Below are 20,572 nucleotides of genomic sequence, written 5' to 3'. Positions count from 1 at the left end.
GTGTTGAGCCATGGCTACCCGCTGCACATTGCTCACCTCTACATATGGGTAGCAGCGGCACTTCTGGAGGTGCCAAAGGGCAGTCCTGCAGGTGACTTAAGGCAGAAAGCTCATTAACCATTAAGCCATAATCATTAACCATTAACCATAACCAAGTCATTAACCATAGCCAAGTAGGATTGGGAGGCCTTGTGTTGCTTGCTGAGCCATAAGCGTAGCGCAGCACTTGCTTCCAGGAGCGAGGGCTGTTCTTACTCCCACTCTTAGCCTTGCTGCCCGTTCACATTCACCCTCCTCTTCTGCAGAGCTGCTCATCGCACCGCTACCCCAAAGGCTCCTCCGCACTCTCCCTGGCTGACCACTCACCCACGGCAGCGGAACCCCTGAGGACCGGCCTGAGCTCCTTACAGGTCCCACAGCCCCGAGCGTAGCCCACGGGGGATCTCAGGAGACGACCACACACGGCCCCCCGAGACACACCGCCGGGACCCCTCACGCAGGGCGCACACGGCGCACGCCAAGCAGAAGCCGATTCCTCCTTTCCCTCCCTTCCCCGAGCCCAGCAGCGCCCCCCGAGCCGCTGAGCTCCGCGAAGCCGCTTCCCCTGCAGTTCCGCAGGGCCCCCAGCCCCGGCCGCCTGCGCACGGCCGCCCCGCCCCGCCCCGCCCCGCCGTGTTTCCGGGCCCGCTTGGAAGTGGGGCAGAGGTAAGGGCGGGTGGGGAGCGATCGGCCGCGGAGGGCGGCGGCTTGGGGAGGTGAGCGGTGCTCGAGAGGGAGCGGTACGGGCCGGGCAGCGCCGTGGCTGGGCTGATTCCGTGCTTCTCCGGGCCGAGGCCCCGAGCCGACGTGTAAACTCGCCGTGGTGCGGTGGCAGCGGCCTCGGGCCTCGGGCCTCGCGTGGGCCCATCTCGCTCGGGGGCTCGAAGGTTCGGTCGGGTAACGGCCCCTCAGCGGCTGCTCGGCAGCGCGGGTAGGTAGGCGGCGGGCTGGAGGTGTGCGAGGGGTTTGGGGGACGTAGCAGGGTGGGTCGGGGGCGAGCTGCTTGCGTTTTGAGAAGGAAAAGGCGTAGTTTTGAGTTTATTAGTTAGAATTAACCAAGAAAAAAGCGGTTGGGAGCCCTTTGGTCAACGTTCCCCTGATGTGTATATGCTTCTGAGGCTGCTGGCCAACAGAATCCTCAAGTTTGGGTGTTGTCCATAGAGATTCCTATGATGTATGCCTTTCACTGTGTGAATGAAATAAAGAAAGGAAAATAAAAAAGGAATAGGGAGGCAGTGTGTCATTTATCTTCAGCGTCATTAATAGACCTAATATCGTGCTGCAGGTCTACAGCATGGAAAAGCAAGTGCTCGAGTCCTCTGAAGAGCGAACATTTCAGTACCAAGATTCCCTGCCTCCGCTGCCTGTACCTCCTTTGGATGAATCTTTAAGTAAATACCTTGATTCAGGTAATGATTTAACAGTGGAGTGGTGTGTGCACATGGAACCAGGCTGATATTTGCCAAGTAGTGTTCGTATGCAGCTTGTACCAGCTGCCGTGACTCTGGAGGTTGAGGAGGGGGATGGAATTTCGTCATGTTTGGGGCACGACATCACTTTCAAATTTGGAAACTAAGTGCCCAGAGCAACTTACGTAAAAGCTCCCACCTTAACCACTTGTCCTTTCTTCTTCAGCAAGAGGGGAATTGGGTGTATAAGATGGTTACCTTCTATTGGTTTTTATTTTCGTGTTTTTTTTCCCCTCCAGAGGGCTTTTTTTTTTTTTTTTTTTTTCCCCCACAGCTATGTCTAATAAAAAATATTCTGCCCTCTACAAGTTTTGTTTTGTCATGACTACTTGGCCTGTTCATGACTGTGTTTGCACAGAATCTTTGTGTTTAAAGATTTAAAAAAAGGTTAAAAAAAAAAAAAGTGATTTCAAACTTTTTTTTTTTTTTGTAATTAAATGGTGTTTCTCACATTAATACTATTAATTACAGAGCAGTAGGAAAAAGCATCAATGGGCATTTTTTGATAATTTAACTTAAGGAGATTTCTGCTTTGACAAGCCTAAAGAAAATAGCATCAGAGAAGTTTTGAAAACATCAGTGGAAATGTATCTAGCTTTGTTTATAAAACTAAGCTGACTTGTCAGAGCAACTTTGATATACTGGGGAGGGTGAAGGTAGCCATTATCTTCAGATTTCTTTCCTATCCTCCTTTAACCATTTTCAGAACTCAGAGATATTGAGCTTTTCTCTTGAATATCTGCCATGTCTTACCATCCTACCTGTAATAGAGAAATGGTAGCAGTAAAACCTGAAGTTTTGTCCCTAGCACGGTCCTTTGTTACATCATAGTCTCTTTTTGCCAAATCAACAAATCCCTAAATTCAGAGTTCTCTTTTATCCTGGGCATAGTAGGAACCTCCCCATCAGAGGAATAGTTGATAGGTTTTCTTTGTTGTTCCTAATTACATAACTTCTTGATGCAGAATGATGAAATAGTGTTTTTCGAGGGGTAGAGGTTGATGTCATAACAAAATGCTTTTGTTCTGTTGCAGTGTAGGTTAACTTAAATTGTGTTGTAATAAATGTGCAATAACAATTACCCTTTAGAGCTTAATTTTGTAAATCTATCTGGCTTTCCAAGTTAATAAATAACTCTCTCCTGGAATGATGATACCTGACTGAATTTGTTTGCTCTTGTTTTCTGCTTCTCATCAGTTTTTTCATAAGTAGCTTATCACACTTTTCCTCAATTGAATTTTTTTTTTCCATGCTGAAGTTGTTTTCTACTTTCTGGTCCTTGTACATAAGCCATCCTGTAATTTTGATCGCTGTTGTTGATCTTTAGTCTGTCTTCAAGCTGAAGGAAAGTTATTTCAGTGCTCTTTCAATGCTGTCTCCCTTTACATCCTCATAGGTAAGCTCAGGAAGTGTGGGGTGATGAGTGGACAGTGAGGTGGATTGAGAACTGGCTGCAGAGCTCAGAGGGCTGTGTTCAGTAGCGCAGAGTCCAATGTAAGGCCTGTAGCTAGTGGTGTTCCCCAGGGGTTGGTGCTGGTTCCAGTCACGTTCAATATCTTCATCTGTGATCTCAATGGAGGAATAGAGTTCACTCACAGCAAGCTTGTTGATGATACAAAGCTGGGAGGAGTGGCTGACATGCCAGAAGACTGTGCTGCCATTCAGCAGGACCTGGACAGGCTGGAGAGTTGGGTGGAGAGAAACCTCACTGATTTCAGCAAAGGGAGTGTAGGCTTCTTCAGAGGGATTTGAACGTCCAAATGACCCTTTACAGTGCTCTGAATCATTCCTCGAGAACGCTTGTCCTCTCTTGGTCAGAGGAGAACCCTGGGCACTTCACATGAGTCACTGTGCCTGATGGTAAAGCACTTATCTGTTTAAAGCCAGTCAACTGGAAAATCTGGATCTCAGATGGTATCCTGCTCAAAGCCTTACAGTAGCTGCCTGCTCTGGATTCAGAATGATTAACTTTGTTTTGAAGAAAGAAGTTGGATGTAACCACATTTTTTAGCCTTTCAGTTCAGGTGAAGTTTAGACTCAGAAACTTCAACTCAGTTTGAGAGTATGAAAACCCCAAGCCTTGGCCTTCTAGAAAGGTTCCTTAACTATACCCAACTGAAGCCGTCAGTCATGGGATACTTATTGTTCATGAATAGAGCTGATCTCTATGCAGAAGTGAAGACAAGATATATGGGTCCGGAGACAGTCCAGGTATTTCACTGAAGTCTAGTGAGTGAGGATCTGAGTTTTGCTCCTTCCTTCTATTGCCTTTCCTTTCTACATCCGATTGAGTTGTTTTTATATGGAAAGGATTCACACGATCATAGAATTGTCTGAATGGTTAATCTAAATCAAATTCCTGTTCAAAGGTCATTCAGTTAAGTTTGCTCTAGTGTTGCTTAGCTGTGTTTTGAATCCCTGCAATGCTGGAGATTCCACAATCTCCTTGTGCAGTCAGTTTGATCACCCTCAATTAATGGGGAAGGAGGATGAATAAAAACAAACCATCAATAAAAGCCCCACCATCAACAAATAAGCCCTCATATTTTTCTTGTCAGAGACTTCCTGTATTGCAGCTTGAGTACATTTTTCTCTTATCCTAATCCTGTGCACATGGGAAGAGTCATGCTTTACTTTTGCTATGTGTTGCTGTTTGCATTCTCTTTGTAAGCTGAACAGACTTGGTTCTCAGCCTCATCTGATCATGTCCACCCAATCCTCAAGACGTCTTGGTTATACCTCAAATAAATAGCACCTGTGATGTCCATGTTTTGTTTCATTTTGTTTTTTTTTTTTCCCCCATGAAATCTGTAAAATACCAATAAGACTTGCACTGTACTGTTCTGGACATAAGGGAGCTAAGATGTAGCTCAAATGGGTCTTTGCTTTTCTCCTTAAGATAGGTAATTAAAAATACTGGAATTCTTTCTAAGATCACCATAAAAATGAAATCATGTTGAAAGGAAGGCCTAGCCTTGGTGGAGGAGGATCAGCAGAGGGGGTGCTTAGAGAAATTGGATATGAGTGATTTCAAAGGCTTGAATGGGGTGGATGTGCCTGTGATTGCTGAGGGAGCTGGGCTTTGTCACTGGGATACCACTTTTGATCATCTTTGAAAGATCATTTTAACTGGAGAGTGTTCTTGAGGGGAAAAAGGCGTGTGCCTCCACTGCTCAAGAAGAAAGATCTGGGGGACTGCAGATCAGTCACCCTTCATCTCTGGGATGGTGATGTAGCAAATAATCCTGAAAACAACCTCCAAAAAAGGAGGACAAGGAAGTGACTGGGTCAGCATGGATTAATGAAGAGGAAATCATGCTTACCAACCTCATAATCTTTTATGATGAGATGACTGTCGTGCAATTTGCTATGCTACTTGAATATAGGAATCTCACATAGAGCTTTCTTAACATAAGAAGCTAAATTTGCCAAGGCCTAAGGGTGCATGCAGGCCACTGAACTTCTACCCACTTAGAAGCAGGAGCAAACTGAAATATAAGAAAGACTCCATTGTGCAGATTTAGCAGCCTTGAAGATGAGAGAAAACAGCGTGTCTAGAGACAGTGATGGGAGTCAACCCAGAGCAGAAAGACCCCCAGCCTTGGTATGGCTGGTCTGCACCCCCAGATAAGGGTTGGGGGATATACAGTATAAAGACTGTATAAGTGCCTAGGGATTTCTGTATTTGTGGCCTATCCTCAGAGGTGCCCAGCTTGAATTGTTGCTGTAACTTAAATTCTGCAGAAGAGATATATATATGGCTTATGTCTTATTTACATTGTAGAAACCTATTGCTGAACAGTGTACGTTGCTTATAGATTAACTGGTAATATATGGCCTAGATAGTGAACAGTCAGGTGGACTGAAAACACTCTCAGCTCCTGGGCTCAAAGGTTTATGATCAGCAGCACACATTCCAGGTATAGGCGAGTCCCGTATCCTTAGAAGCATTAAAAGCCAGGTGGGATGGGATGGGACTTTGGGCCGCTTGATCTAGTGTAAGGTGTCCCCATTCCTGACATGGGATTTGGGCTAGATTGTCTTTAGAGATCCCTTCCAATCCAAGCCATTCTATGTTGGAACAGAATGCTGTGTTCATTTCTGGGCTCACAAGGACAAATGAGACATGCACATGAAGGAGCAAGAGTAGTGTAGGGCTGTGAAGGTGATTAAGGGTTTGGTTTATCTGAGGTGATATTGTTCAGCCTGGAAGGACTCTGCAAAGTGTATAAATACCTGCTGGGGGTGGATAAAGAAGGCAGAGCCAGACTCATTGCAGTGGTGTTAAGTGAGAGCAAGAGGCAATGGGCACAGACTGAAATTCAAGGCGTTCCATTTACATGCAAGAAAACTTACTGTACTATGAGGATGGTTGCGCACTGGAGTAGATTGCTACTGGGGAGGTTGCATGTCTATGAAGGTTTTCAAAGCCCATTAAAGCCCTGAGCAGCCTGCTGTAGCTAACTCTGCTGAGCTGGGGTGTTGGACTAGATGGTCTCCTGAGCTCATTCCAACTTCAGCTTCACAATTTTGTGCAGAAGAAAAAAGTGGTTGCCATCAAGCAGTCATTATTCCAGTGGGATGTAGCAGGAGGACCTTGCCCTGCTGAAATTGCTTTGTTTCTCCCCAGAGGTAGATCAGAGATAATACAGATACTTGTTTAGTTTTTAGTAACTGTATCTTTCCTCCTTTCTTTGCACTGGTAAGCTGATCACAAGTTTATTGCAAGAGAGACAGATGAGAAGGTGATTTACATCGGTGTTCAGCAGCCTCAAATATGAATCAGAACTCATTGTGTAGGCACTGAGTGAGCAGAACTGCCACACCCCCATTCTGTCTGCCTGTGATATGCCAATCTATGTATAAAAATAATAGAAAACATGTTATATGCAAGGTTATTTGTGAGAAAACACTGAGATACACCCATGTACTGACTGGCAGTGTTTGCTGCTGACCATAGATATCATTACTGTCATCAAAAAGCCTCCTAAAACCCTTTTTATCATGACATATTCTGCAAATGTTTACAGCCTGTGTTATTGTGTATGATCTAAGAAAAATCCAGAAGTATTTTAACACATAAAAATTGGGTATCACTAACTGCCATTATCATTGAAGTAGGGGGAACATAGGAGAATTGATGAGTAAAGTGCTTGTAGTCTGTGAATGGGCTTGAATATAAGAGCAAGTAGCGTACAGATGGTGCAGTAAGGTAACAGACATATATGGCTCAGTGTATTAATTTATAAGCAGAGTTCCCATAAAGTTACTTATTATTGAATTCAGCTGGTGGAAGGGCAGGGCTGCATAATATTTCCAGCTAGAGTTCAAAATGTATTGGATGTAGTTATCTGGTAAATATTTCATCTACTGATCCCTGAATTTGTTTAAAAGTATGCATGCATGTCTTTATTAGAACACACTGTGATTTATTTATAGCTTTTAAAAGGTGTCCTGTCCACTCCATCCCCCCCAAAATGTGTGTTTTAGACAAGTAAATCTTGAGTGCTTTCATCTACTCCCTTGCCTGTGACATCTGAATCCTGGAATAAATCTCAGCATGCAGTTGTTTTTAAATACATCTCCTTTTTGCAGTGAAGCCATTTCTAAATCAAGAAGAATATCAAAGAACAGAGGATATTGTTAAAAAATTTGAAAATGGGATTGGCAAAGAGCTGCATCAGAAACTACTGGAAAGAGCTAAAACCAGGAGGAATTGGGTACGTATGTAGATATGTAAATATCATAATTCAGCTTATTCCTCAGTTTTGTAGGTGTGTTACTCTGCTGCTAGGAAGGAAGATAGCAGTATCTTTTTGGAGAACAAGCGATTGGTTGCTGGTTGGCATATGATTTTGAGAGACACTTAGCTATGATTTTTTTTAAATCTTACAGTCTTCCTTATGTCTGCCACTTTTCCTGTGGATATGAATGTGTTTATCTGTGTGTGATTTTTTTCAAACTGGGGGGATAAGAGTTCCTTTACTAAAATAGTAAGTTACTTACCTTCTATTAGTTTAATCTACTTAAGCAGTATTGAATTTTAAATTCTTGAAAATAAGAGCTAGATGTGACATTAGCATCAGCAATTACTTTTTGAACTACTATCCTGCCTCCTATTATGTAGGAGCTACTGCTCAAAACATTAAAAAAATAAACAAAAATTGCACATATCATGCTGTGATTATTAGAAAATTAGTGTCTGAAAATTATTCTGATGCTGAACATTTTTCATTTCCAGCTGGAGGAGTGGTGGCTGAATGTGGCTTATCTTGATCTTCGCATATCAACGCAAATAAACTGTAACATGGGAGGCCCTGGTCCCTACATTGAACACTGCTGGCCACCCAAAGAAGGCACTCAGATAGAGAGAGCGTGTGTGAATATATGGCACACCCTGAAGTACTGGGAGCTATTACGAGCGTAAGACTTTTAAGAAGAAGTAATTGTTTCTAAACATTAGCGATCTGTGTGTACTTCAATAGTGGAAAAGTGCTTCTTGGCATCAGTTCTTTGCAGTGAAATGTAGGCTTGTCTTACCTTGATTTACTTGGATAATTATCCCTTGTGCTTAGTTTTGGTATATTTCTTTTAGAGAGAAAGTGATTATAGAGAGATCTGGGAATGCTGTTCTGGACATGAGCCAATTTCGAATGCTCTTTAACACTTGCAAGGTTCCTGGAATTACCAGAGACTCACTCTGCAACTATTTTAAGACTGGTAAGTAAATGCAGATTGTAGGTTAATACAAGCAAATGATTTCGTATTGTGGAGCTAACAGAGTGGTCATTTTAACCATCAAAGTTGTCTTCAAAAACTAAATCAGATACTGGATGTTGTGTCCTTATATAAGGAAGCAATCTAAACCACTGATTACTTTTTTCTTTTTTTTTTTGTGCAATATTTAGTCCTTTTTAAACAAGGTTACAAGAAGACTCTACCTCAATTTGTATGTTACCAAGCTGATATCTGTTAGAAGTGTGATTGCGTTACGAAAGAGAAGAAGAAAAATTCTGTATGTTACAAATGTGAGCTTATTAGATGCATTATTTGGACAGAACATCAGCATCGTTTGTAATTATCTTTTTCCCTAGGTTGCTTTTCTAGAGTGTGTTCCTGTACATTCTATTGGAACAGTTCTTATGTATTTTTCTATCACTGAGTGTTACTGTGAGTGTACTGTGAGTGACACTGAGTGTCAGTTCTTATTTTCTTATTTTCTTATTTTTCATGGTAATTCTTGAAGCCAATTTCTTAAATTTCTAACAGTTTTTTTGGATGCATGGTCAAGAGATGGAGTAAGTGTAATGTTCTTATTTGTCCTTCTTTGAAATGATTGTAATATTGGCAACCAGCAAATTGAAGTCATAACACCCCTCTGACACTTGCTCTGATGCCTCTAGAAGTGTTCAGGCATGCTGCTCTAGTTAATCATGGGAGATATGAATTCCTACAAGACTCAGAATTCGAGAGGATAGAGGCTCTGCAGGCCTTGCTCCACAGAAAATGTGTAAGGAAGTCACTGTGCCACAGGAAGTGTAGCAAAAATGCAGAGCAGAAGGCAAGTTCTGTGGGCTTTTCTTAGGGTTAAATTGAAGAGGTAAATACCAAAAGTAGAAGAAACATTCAAGCAGTGGAAATTCAAGGTTATGATCACACTTAATGAACAAAGGTGGGGTTTTGTGGATACACAAGCAATTCACATCCCTTTTTTCCTTTAAAATATTACAAAAGCTTTATTGAACAGTCATGCTTATGTTATTTTTCATATCGTACACAGCAGGTGAAATCCGTTTCCCTGCCTCCAGGGGAAATGCTTAGTCCAATTACTTACCTTTGTTCTGTGTGATTCATGGAGTAATATGAGTACCTCTAGGAAAGGATTTGGGTTTTCCAAATATGCAGATATATAAGAGAAGCAGAAGAAATTGCTATCTGCAGAGAGATCTGTTTCTCTCCATTGGCTACAGAGGGAACTGACACAGTCTAAAAACACTTTAAGTAAGATTTAGGACAAACCTAAGGTTTGACAGGTACTGTCAGGTTGCAGTTAAAGACCACATTAAAGTGATCCCAAGTGGCTTTGATCAGTGGAGCCTGGAAGGCTGCTTGGTTTACCCTGCAGCAGTCACCTTAATGAGAACAGAGAGCTCATAGATTTTGGTGTGTTGAGTTGATGTCCCTCAAGTGCAGTGTTAGGTCAGACACACGATTCTAGGTATCTTAACTTCCAAACTTAATTCTATGCCTTGCTTCAGGCAACTGCACTTAGGAGGATGCTATCAAAAATACCCCCAAATTGATGTAATCCCTTCTGTTTTGTTACATTAGATGTCACGTTTGTGATCTGTGAAAATGATTTTATTTGAAATGGTAAATTCCATGTTCTATAATGTCCTTGATCAAATGCATATTGAATTATATTACATTCTATATAACGTAGAGCCAGGAAGATAGATGTATAAGGGCCTTATGGTCAAGATTAAGGTTTTGGGGGGCATGTGTTGAGTTATGTATTTGTGAATAAGTAGCATATGTTTCCTCTTTGTCTCATGGCAGAGTGCAGTGGCTCAGTTTCAGAAAAATGCATTATTTTTCCTGCCTGCCTTTCACACTGCCTGTTTTTTAAACAAAACAAAACTTCATGCAAGAGAAAAATGCTTGTATCAACTTTCAGTAACTAACATTTGTTTTGGCAGAGGATGTTTCTGCTTACAAAATGCATGAGTTACTTAGATTTACTGCTAAGTAATGACAGTGGCTTGAACTAGTTAATAATGGTGAAAGTTATGTGCTTGTGTAGATTTGAGTCCTCTTAAAACTTCAGAATTGTAGTAAGGTTATGCAATCAATCTTGAACTTTCTAATGCATTCCTCTTTTTAACTCTATGGAGTCTTCCTCATTTTGAAAAAAGTGGATCTGTAGGACTTGCTGAATACTTTTCCTTTATCTGTTGCTCACTTTCTCCCTAGCATTGGATTTTCATGTTTTACTTTGCTTTGTTTCAGTGACTGAAGGTGAATGCCCATCTCACTTAGTAGTCCTGTGTCGAGGCCGAGTGTTTGCATTTGATGCTATACATGAAGGCAACATGCTGACAGCTCCAGAGATTTCCAGGTTTTCAGACTGCCTTGCTTTGAATACTCTGTTCTGTTTGAGCACGTACTAAAGACAGTCTCTGTTTCTTTCCCTCTCACCCTAAAGAAGTAGGGGTGAGAGAGACTGCAGCTGAAGAGTAAGATTCTGGTAGATTCTGATTTAGCAGGTGGCATCTTCTTGCCATGAATCATGGTGATATACTTCTGTATTACTCTCATAGAATATCACACAGAGGGGCTTAATGAAGGTGTTCCAGTAGGAAAGATCATGTATGTGTGAAGCTTCTTGAGCACAGAATTATCCGTCCTGTAACATCATTTGTTTAAGGACCAGTCCTCACTGGTCATGCTACCGGTATCCTTTTGACTACACTACAATCCTAACGGTGTGGAGGGACTGGATTTCCTGTTGCTGAGTTCAGCAGCATCAAAAATCTTAGTATACATTGGCTTTTCTTACTACAGAGCAATACAGTTATATTTTGCTTGCATTTCTTATCTTTTCAGCAGAGGAAGAGTGACTGTGGCTCTTTTCATAGTCCTAAACTGCTGCTGAGAAGCAGAGAGAAAGAATCTCGCTCATTAAATAGTAAATTTCAGTAGTGACATTTAATAGGAAAGAGTGCCAGAACAAAGGACGAGCCAGATTAGTGTCTTCAATCTTAAACATCTGTAACTTGCTTGCTTTCTTTATCTGGAACAGTAAGGGGGTTGAAAAACAGATTTACAAACTATAAGTTAGCTCCCTGTCGACACATGCCTGTGGTGATTCCTACTGAAACAACTTCATTTAGCCCTTCTGCATTATGTTCCAAGGATGTACAACTGAAGTACAAGATCATCCTGATTCCGATGATGGGTTAATGGCTGGGCTGCGTGGTCTTAGTCTTTCAAACAGACAGTGCAAGGGAAAGATAGGCATTCTTGTGTATCTTGAATGGAAAGACTCAGTTACACACTAACTACTGTTCTGCTATAAGCTTCTGAGTTTCTGTTGAGTGGAAGTTTTGCCATTGTATCCAGTTAGTTTTATAAAGGCTGCAAAGCTGCAGTATTGCTGATTTTTGCTGCTCAGGAAAGTTTGATCTATGCTGTTGAAGTCTTAAATTCAATTTTAAGAACATTCATTGCACCTTAAGGTTGTGATTGTTTATGTGTAGGTCTGTAGTGAGCTGGTAGCTGCAGTTGAAGTTAACTTCAGCAATTGAAAACAAAGCAGACTTCCAGTTGCCCTTAGTATCTGACTTGTATTCCTTACATTTCATATTAGCTTGTGAATGTGAAAACAAAAAAAAAAAGAGAAAGTGTGATTTTGATGCAGCCTCTGTGTGTTCTTTGTTAACTTTAGTTTTTGAAATCTTGTTAAAGGCAACTTACATACATCCAGAAAAGATGCCATAGTGAACCAGATGGACCAGGACTGTCAGCCTTAACAAGCAGTGAAAGGACAAAATGGGCGGAGGTTGGAATAGTTCAACAGTTTTTTCCTCATAAAAGTATTGTGATCTCTGGAAAGATGTCATTTCACTTAGCTCTGTCACTTCTTGCTTTCTAGACACGTGACTATTTAATCAGTCTGGACCCAAAGAACCTAGCTCATCTTGAAAAAATACAGCAAAGTTTGTTTGTGGTCAGCCTGGATGATTCTAGTCCCCACGCAACTCCTGAGGACTACACAGAGGTAGCTAAGGATTTTTCATAATTCTTCTCTGTTCTTTATATATTCTGTTCTGTGTGTGTATATATATTCTGCATCTTCTCTTTCTGTGATAAAAAATAGCATCTCTTGCTCCTTCATAACAGAGAATAAAGCAGCTAAATGTTCAGGTCACATTTCCTGTTGATCCATAGAAACAAACAGGTTGAATTGTTTGGACTTTGGAAGAGAGAACAGCTAAAATACACCTTTGTAATCTTTTAGATCTCAGTGTTTCAAGGTCCTTAGAAATACAGTCAGCAACTTGTTTGGACTCTTGATTTAAACTTTTAGGCTTATAATCATGTTTCTTCTTAAGCTGAAGAATGTTTTCTCTCAGGTTAGCCTCACCGTGTTAGTGTAGATTTGGTTCAGCTGACAGAGGTTGGCAATCTGTTTGGGGTTTCTGAAAACCCACAGTGTGTAATTTTTGCTTTAGCTAACGAGGCTGGGCCTAGCAGGTGATCCAACTGTGCGCTGGGGAGATAAGTCCTACAATAGCATATTCTTCTCCAATGGAACCTCCAGTGCATTCTGTGATGTAAGTATGAAAAAAAACCCACTTATAAACTTTCCAAGTACTTATTGAATAAGCTCTCTCTTTCAGAGTGTTAAATACTTAATGTGTTCCCTTTTGGTGTAGTCTGGCACCTTGCCTGGCAGGTTTCCAAAGCCAGTCTGTTTTTCCAGTGTTGGATATTACATCATACCTGAATTTAGGTCTTGAGTTCTGAAATCATAATCTTATTTCTGAAACTGTTTAATGAGGGAGTTCCTGAGTAAATAATAATAATGATAATAATTGCAGACAAAGGCTTAAAACGAGCCCTTTCTGTTGAACAGAATTATTTTTATACCGAAGTGAACAGGACAGTCTACATCGTGCTTAAAATCTGCTTCTCCATAGCAGTGCTTTAGTGCATGTCTAGCTGCAGAGCAGTCAAAGCAGCAAGATAACTGGCATTAGTTGTTGCAGAAGTGTTGCAGAAGAACTAGAAAAACAAGTCCAACGCTGTGCAGTAACACTGTTAGTCTTGGGGAGTAAGTAGGCCAGGGATTAAAAAAAAAAAGTTAGATCCTCTTGCAGTCATGCAAATAATGTACTATCTTGTCCTGTATGATTACAGCATGCTCCTTTTGATGCCATGGCTTTAATCACCATGTTATCTTCTGCTGAACAAAAGATTATTGAAAATGAGGGAAAATGGAAGGTATGTGTTCTTTAAGCTTCTAGATGTATTGGTTAATAGATTTGTGTTGGGTTTTTTTGTTTTGCTTTTTTTTTTAATGGATAACAGTTTCTCTTTTCTCTCTTTGCTTGTCTACTCCCAGGGATCAGATAAAGTGAGGGATATTCCATGGCCAGAGGAACTTACATTCACAGTAGACCAAAAAATTATAAATGAAATTGAACGTACTAAAGAAATATATTATGAAAAGGTGAGATTTCTTACTGTTTCTCCTAATTGTCACTGAATTTTTCACTGCATTTGTGCATTCTTTACTGACAGTCTTCATGCCAGAAAACAAGTGAATATGTTTTTTGGTTGGCGAATTTTGATTTGACCATGGTTAAATTTGTTCCATTGTTTTCTTACATTGAATGTGTTGTATCTGGAGTGAACCAAGCTGTGATATTTGAAGTTACTTGACTTCTGTGTTGTTGTTTTTTTCCTCCTGTGATTTGCCAGATATCTGACCTGCAACTAGCGTGTTATGCCTTCACATCTTTTGGTAAAGCCTTGATTAAGAAGAGGAAGCTTCATCCAGATACATTTGTGCAGCTTGCCCTTCAGCTGGCTTATTACAAATGTCATGGCCGGTAAGAAAAGCTCATTACCCAGATTAGGAATGGAAAAATAGATCATTGAATAAAGGCATAGATCTGGAGACATAATGCAGTGGCCTCTTTGTAACTTGCTGTAGTGATAAAACAGTGAAGAAGTAAGATTTTGTTTACTTTGAACATTGTATACTTTTTTGCCACTGAAATTCAAGGGGCTTTTGCTCTTGACTTCCAAATAATTGTCTTTATGCCCCGTGGAGATGATGTGCGTACATAGTGTGGAATCCATGAAAACATAGATTTGGGCTGCACAAAGTTAATAATAGGTTGAATACCAAACTTGTAGTGAGTCAGGACTCTGTAATGCTAAGTAGTTGTTCAGGTGGAGAAAAAATCTTTACCTGTAGCAAATGATTAAAAGTGATCCATCTTCCAAATTTGTGAAAAGCCTCATGTCTCACTTCCCTTCAGCACAATTAGATGTGAAAGTCAGAGCAAAATAATAAAGAAAGTGACTTTCCTGAAGTTAGGCTCAGTATTTTTGTAATATTTTCATTTGTATTTCTGGGGAGAGACAGCATTCTTCCTGGAGTTCCCAAAGTCCTCTTTGCTGACTCTTCCAGATGGTGCCTCGTATGAGTCACTACTGGCAAGTACTGTTTGCTTCAGAAGGGAGAGTTTCTTCACAGTCATATGATGCTTATTCACTGGAGGTGCCAGTATCTCAGGATGCTAGATCTCGTTTGCTAGACATTGGAGTAAATGATTTGACTTAGAAAAAACCCTCTTAAGTTTGTTTTAAGCACACTGGTATGTTGCAGTTAAACTGTGTATTAAATGTTAGAGTGGGATAGGACTGAGGACACTCCAGAGAAAAGCTAGCTGGGTATCAGTATGCAGCAGATTCAGCCTTGTCCATATAAACATAAGAGCATTGGGAAACACTGCCTATTTCAAGTATTACTTAATCTTTGAGGGTTTGCATGGTGTAGATGATTTCTTTGATGGCAGTATGTGGTGAGGCTGAATCTTGCATAGATTTAGCTTAATTATATTAAAGCTGGTACATGTGCAGTTAGCAGAAAATAGCCACAACGACCCGAACTTCTCAAGGTGGAATAACAGCACTGGCACTTCTTCAGTCATCTGTGTCATACAGAATCTTGCAGAGCTCCTCCGGCTCCTTTGTGGTTCCTTTTCAGACCTGTAATTAAAATAAATAAATAAATTAGGGCCTTACTGATGCTTGTAATTGAGCTGGGTGAATAGGATACTTCACAGAATATGGGGTTTGTTTGTTAGTTAGTTTTTCCCTGGAAAGAGCAGGTAGTTAAGTTAATGAGATTCTCTTCCTTAATTTTTCTTCTTAGCCCGGGCTGCTGTTACGAAACTGCAATGACCAGGCGTTTCTATCATGGCCGCACAGAGACCATCAGACCTTGTACCATGGAAGCAGTAGAGTGGTGCAAATCCATGTTGGATCATTCTGCCACTGTAAATATGGAAACCCTACTTTAATTGCAGTGTGTTTAGAAGGCCTGTCATTTTAATTGCTAACCCTTTGTTATACTACTGTCCCATTAATGAGAGCTGGCTTGTTTCCAGTGAGACAAACCTGAAATACTGATGTTGCTTGAGGTCTGGCTGTGGTCATTGTGACAGAGGTGAGCTGTCACATGTGGGCTTGTTCTGATACTTTTTTTCTGTTCTGTTTTACACTTCAGTTTCAAGTCTGTCTTGAGTGATACTGTTAGAATTGGAAAGATTAATGCGGTGGAAGGGCAATACAGGAATGTAATAGCAAAGGGACCAGCGTGGATAGGATAGTATTTCACAGGAAAAGTAAAGGTGCTCACCCATTTCCGAAGATCTAGGCTCGCAGAAAGGACTCCACAAGGGAGGGATCTCCAGAAAGAGGCCCTTCCCCTGTGGCAGTCAGCCCTTAAATGCGATCTAGGGAGAGGTGCACCCAGGCTCTACTCCTTCTGGTCACACAGCTGAATTGCCTTCACCTGTGCTGCCAGGGCTGACCTGGTCCTTTTCCAGATGAACTGTCAGTGGTTCAAGCCATGTCTCAGCAGTTCCCATACAGATATTCACTCTGATTTTCACACCTCAGAAAAGAACTAGCTAGGAACTACTATATTCTCTTGTGGAGTGGTTCCTTTGTTTCAATATTTAAGTGAAATGAGGAAATGTTAATCTAATTGTTGAGTTTGAGAGCAAGATTAAAATCTGCTTGTTGTCCTGAGGGCAACAGGGATGTATTCCAGAGTTTGCCTGAGAACAGCTCTGCCAAGGACCTTTTTCCAGCGACTGACTTGCAGACCCTGACTGGTAAAGGATTTCATGCTGCTCTTGCCAAGTGAAAGTTGTACAAAAACTCTCTGTTGTCCTCACCGTGTTTCTTAGAGTTCTTAGAAATGAAACTAGGATATTTTGAAACAAAGAGCTACATATTTTGAAGGAAATTCAGAGGTTCTATATTTTTCTACTATTTCATACTGAGAAAAATGCAGGAATATAACAGAAATAATGTATGTGTGACCAAGAATTTGTCTTAGGTTTTTCAGGCTGGTTATTAGGAAAAATTTCTCAGGAAGAGTGGTGAAACAGGCTTCCTTAGGGAGGTGGCATTGAAGAAATGCAGGGATACTGCACTGAGGGACATAGTTCAGTGGGCATGGTGATGATGGGTTGCCAGTTAGATTTGATCTTAGAGGTGTTTTCCTACCTTAATTATTCTGTGATGATTCTGTTTCCTGGTGCTGTTGTGTTGTTTTTTTTTTGTGTGTGTAATGAACTGTTGCAGTCTTGGTATGCTCTTCAATGGTATTGCAATTAAGAGGATCAGAAGTCTAGTTTTAAAGTGCACAGACCCCCCCTTTAGAATTCATGTACTTTGGATGAAAACCCATTTACACCATGTTTTCTACTACCTGCAGTGAGCTCAGTAGCTAGGCTTTTGTCCAAATTGAGTGACTGTTGGCTGTGGTTCACATTCAGTGCTGCTGCCACTCATGAGGACAAAGGAGTTGTTCAAGTACTAGCAATCGAAGTGCAAGCCAAGTTCATGGATGTCTACAGGTGTTTCCCTAGGCCTCTTTTACCAAAACATATATCTATATTCTGTTCTCTCTCTTTTTAATGTGTAAGTTTCAATTTAACATATTCATAAAAATCAGACAGTGATGGGCAGAATTACGGTTGTGGAAGTGAAGTTTTGATCAGTAGAGAATAGAGGGGAATGCGGTTGGCATCTGTGTGTGTTTCAGTTAAAGAGGTAAGATATGCCTCATGTTGGGTTTTTTTGATAATGATAGGCAAACCTGCTAACAGCTGATGTGTTTTCTAAGTAAGTGGTACTGTAGAATTTTGGGTTTCATTTCTGTAGTTCATGATGTCTGCTTTGCATTGTTTCAGCTTGTATGGGGAAGAGCGTGAGGTTTAGAATATTGTTCAGTACAAAAGTGACACGGGTAGCAGAACAGAGATGCAGGGAACAAATGAGTAAGTTGTCATAAGAAAGGAATTTGGATGTGGGAGAAAAGAATTGGAGAAATTTAAGAAAATGGATGAGTCAGAAGGTTCTTATGTACCTTTCAATTCCTCTGTTTTCTTCTATTGCTAAAAATTGTGAAAGGAAGAGCTTGTTGATCTGTGTCTGCTGATGTGTTACTCATCTGGAATGTTTTCTTCTCTTGTTTCTTAACCTGTTTCCCCTTACTTTGTACAGAATTATGAACGCCTACAGCTGATGCATGCAGCATTTGCAAAGCACAATAGAATGAGGAAAGACTGTGAGAATGGACGAGGTACTCAGGGATCAGAAATTGTTTCCTTGTGGGTAAAAAGGGAACGTATGCTAATGTGTTTTCTGTCTCGTTTTCAACTGCAGTAAAAACTACCCATCAACACTTCATATTTAAACAATTTTGGAGAGAAACTAAAGGCTAGTCCTTGCATCTTCCTTCAGCCCTAATGACCCGTTCACTTTAAATATTAATTCACCTTTTTTCTGCCAGTGAGCCAATTTCATGTGAAACTCCTCCTCCTTGCGGAAATATTTTTCTTGGGTTTTGTTTTCTGGAGGATATTTGCTCAATTTGTACCACTTAGCTCATTGCATTTGGGCTCAGTGGTGCAAGCTTAAAGTGATGATGGCATCTTAGACCATGCTTTTGAGAAGTGTTTTTGTATGCTGCAGTATGAACCTTTTTTTTTCAACTGGATTCTGTCATTTTATCTGTCCTTCAGCTGCTTTTCAAGCTTCCAGAACTGAAACAGCCAAAAACCAAGAAATGCTGCTGTTACTGATGCAGAACTTGCATTTCTTTTGACAGGATTTGACCGTCATCTCCTGGGTCTCCTTCTCATAGCACAGGAGCAGGGACTGCCAGTGCCAGAACTCTTTGTGGACCCTGCCTTCACAGCCAGGTAACTGGTGGCCTTGTACTGTGAAGAGGTTGTACCCCTTGGTACCGAGGGCTCACTTTGTTACATGGCCTTAAGTGTGATGATCTCTTGATCTGTGTGACAAAATTCACTTTTGTTTTCTGATGTTTTACAGTGGTGGAGGTGGGAACTTTGTTCTTTCTACTAGTCTGACCGGCTACACCAGATTTAGTGGATGTGCACTCCCTATGGTACATCACGGCTATGGCTTTTTTTATGCAATCAGAGATGACAGGTAAGGATGTTGTTTCATTTTGGATGTGGTTCTGACTGTATCGTGATGGGAAAGGCAGCAAACACTAGGCTGAGGGAAAGAAAAGATGAACATGGCTGAACATGTCAGAAAAGGTTGAAAGGTGAGATAAGGGAGAACAGAGGCATTAACATTCTGAAAAACACAAGTGGGAGGAAGGACAGATGGTGGAGGTGTAGTGACAAGATGCTGACAAGGCGCAGAAAGCGAAGAGTGGGGAAGCTAAGAAGAGGAACAGCAGGAGGAACCTTTAAAAATAAGCATTGCTCTTAGTCATCATTAACTGCAAAGGTGTTTGTTAAAAAAAAAAAAAAAAAAGTAGCTATTGCCTGGGATATGGGATAGACCAGCTGGAGTACAGGAGGGCATGGAGGACGGAGGAGAAGCTAACGCGTTTGGCTTCACTTCTCATGAAAGGGTAGGAAAAATGCAACTTTGGCTTACTCACCTTCTGGACAAAAATTACTGCTTGTTCAGCAAATGAAGTAAATGGAGTGCATTGAGATGACCTGCTTTTTTATGATTTAGTTTATTTTGGATGGCTTGTGTCTAAAGCTAACTGCAAATTTCATTGCAGAGTGGGTTCAGTTTGAGCGTACAAACCAATATACTTTCACTGTTGCTCTGTTAAAATAAATAGATAAAAGTTGAGATGTAGTGGGTAAATAGAAAGAAAAAGTACTTTAACCTTAAACTAGTTGTAGAGAAGAAATATAATTGAAGCATTTTAAGATATAAGCAAAGTGATGTCACTGTGCGTGTAGAAATCAAAATACCCTGTTTCAGGATCTGTAAACATTGTCATTACTGAAGGCCCCAGGACCCTGTATTTTCTGGATGTTGAGATAACTTGTTTATTTATTGGCCAGTTTTTGATTCAGAGCTTGCTGATAATTTGATATTTCAGAACAATTTGTATAACGTGTCCAAGACTGTGACAATTAAGAGTGGTAACTAACTCCATTGTTTTCTGTATTGACAGGATTGTTGTTTTATGTTCTTCCTGGAAGTCGTGCCCAGAGACCAGTGCAGAAGTGCTATGCAGAACTTTATTCCAGTGTTTCCAGGACATAATTCAGTTAACAGTTACAGCTCAGCTATAAAATTGATGATGATAAGAACTTTTGCAAGTTCACAAGTTATTTGTAGTACTTATAAGTGAAACGCGGTGTAAGAGAACTGTTATATTCAAGCTAAGACTTCTGATAATTTGCATGAAGTCTTCCTCTTTTGGTGGGATCTACACTAAGTAATGTGGCCATTTGCAACAGCAATGCAAGCAGTAGAACTATGCAATATGATATGCCTCAACAATGCAAACACTTTTGAGAAACACGGTGTTGGAAATGGAGAACTTTTGGGAGATTTGTATTTATGTCTTAGTGGTAACATGTAGTCTAATGGTACTGTTTTTGCCAACGGAGCACTTAACTGTGTACTTCAGAGCAACCACACGATTGTCTTAAGTGATTGTGCTGCCTGTTGGTAGTGGTTCATGAAGCAGCCTGAGGGGGGCAGCCTTCTATATGCTATTTTCTAAATTCTTTCGTTTCTGCTACCTGGATTGCATAAAAGGAATGCATCTCTGTATAGGGATGTTCCCACTGCATTTATAATATACGAGCACTACAATGTGAAGTACTTTGAATCTCAGTAATACAGAAAATAGCATATGAATTCAAAATGCGTTGGAGTTTACATCATCTACTGAGCTGTGAATTTTCCTGTCCTTTACACTAGTAATACACAGTAACAGAGAGCACTGAATACAGTTT

General features: G+C 40.8%; 1 protein-coding gene across 1 annotated transcript; it reads left to right on the top strand.

The window, feature by feature from the left end:
* Nucleotides 1–1,333: 1,333 nt before the first annotated feature.
* On the top strand, nucleotides 1,334–19,900 carry CROT (carnitine O-octanoyltransferase; the record flags this gene model as incomplete). The annotated part of the gene is made up of 16 exons (XM_079538045.1): nucleotides 1,334–1,448; nucleotides 7,104–7,228; nucleotides 7,750–7,931; nucleotides 8,104–8,228; nucleotides 10,518–10,626; nucleotides 11,976–12,069; nucleotides 12,163–12,288; nucleotides 12,743–12,844; nucleotides 13,431–13,514; nucleotides 13,636–13,743; nucleotides 13,995–14,125; nucleotides 15,460–15,583; nucleotides 17,826–17,904; nucleotides 18,433–18,526; nucleotides 18,660–18,779; nucleotides 19,780–19,900. 16 exons carry the CDS (start codon nucleotides 1,334–1,336, stop codon nucleotides 19,898–19,900), a joined length of 1,839 nt encoding a protein of 612 aa, XP_079394171.1.
* Between the last annotated feature and the right edge of the window lie 672 nt (nucleotides 19,901–20,572).

This window comes from Tetrao urogallus (genome assembly GCF_951394365.1).
Source record: "Tetrao urogallus genome assembly, chromosome: 7".
In the NCBI taxonomy this organism is placed as follows: Eukaryota; Metazoa; Chordata; class Aves; order Galliformes; family Phasianidae; genus Tetrao; species Tetrao urogallus.
This window is presented reverse-complemented; position numbering and strand designations above follow the sequence as displayed.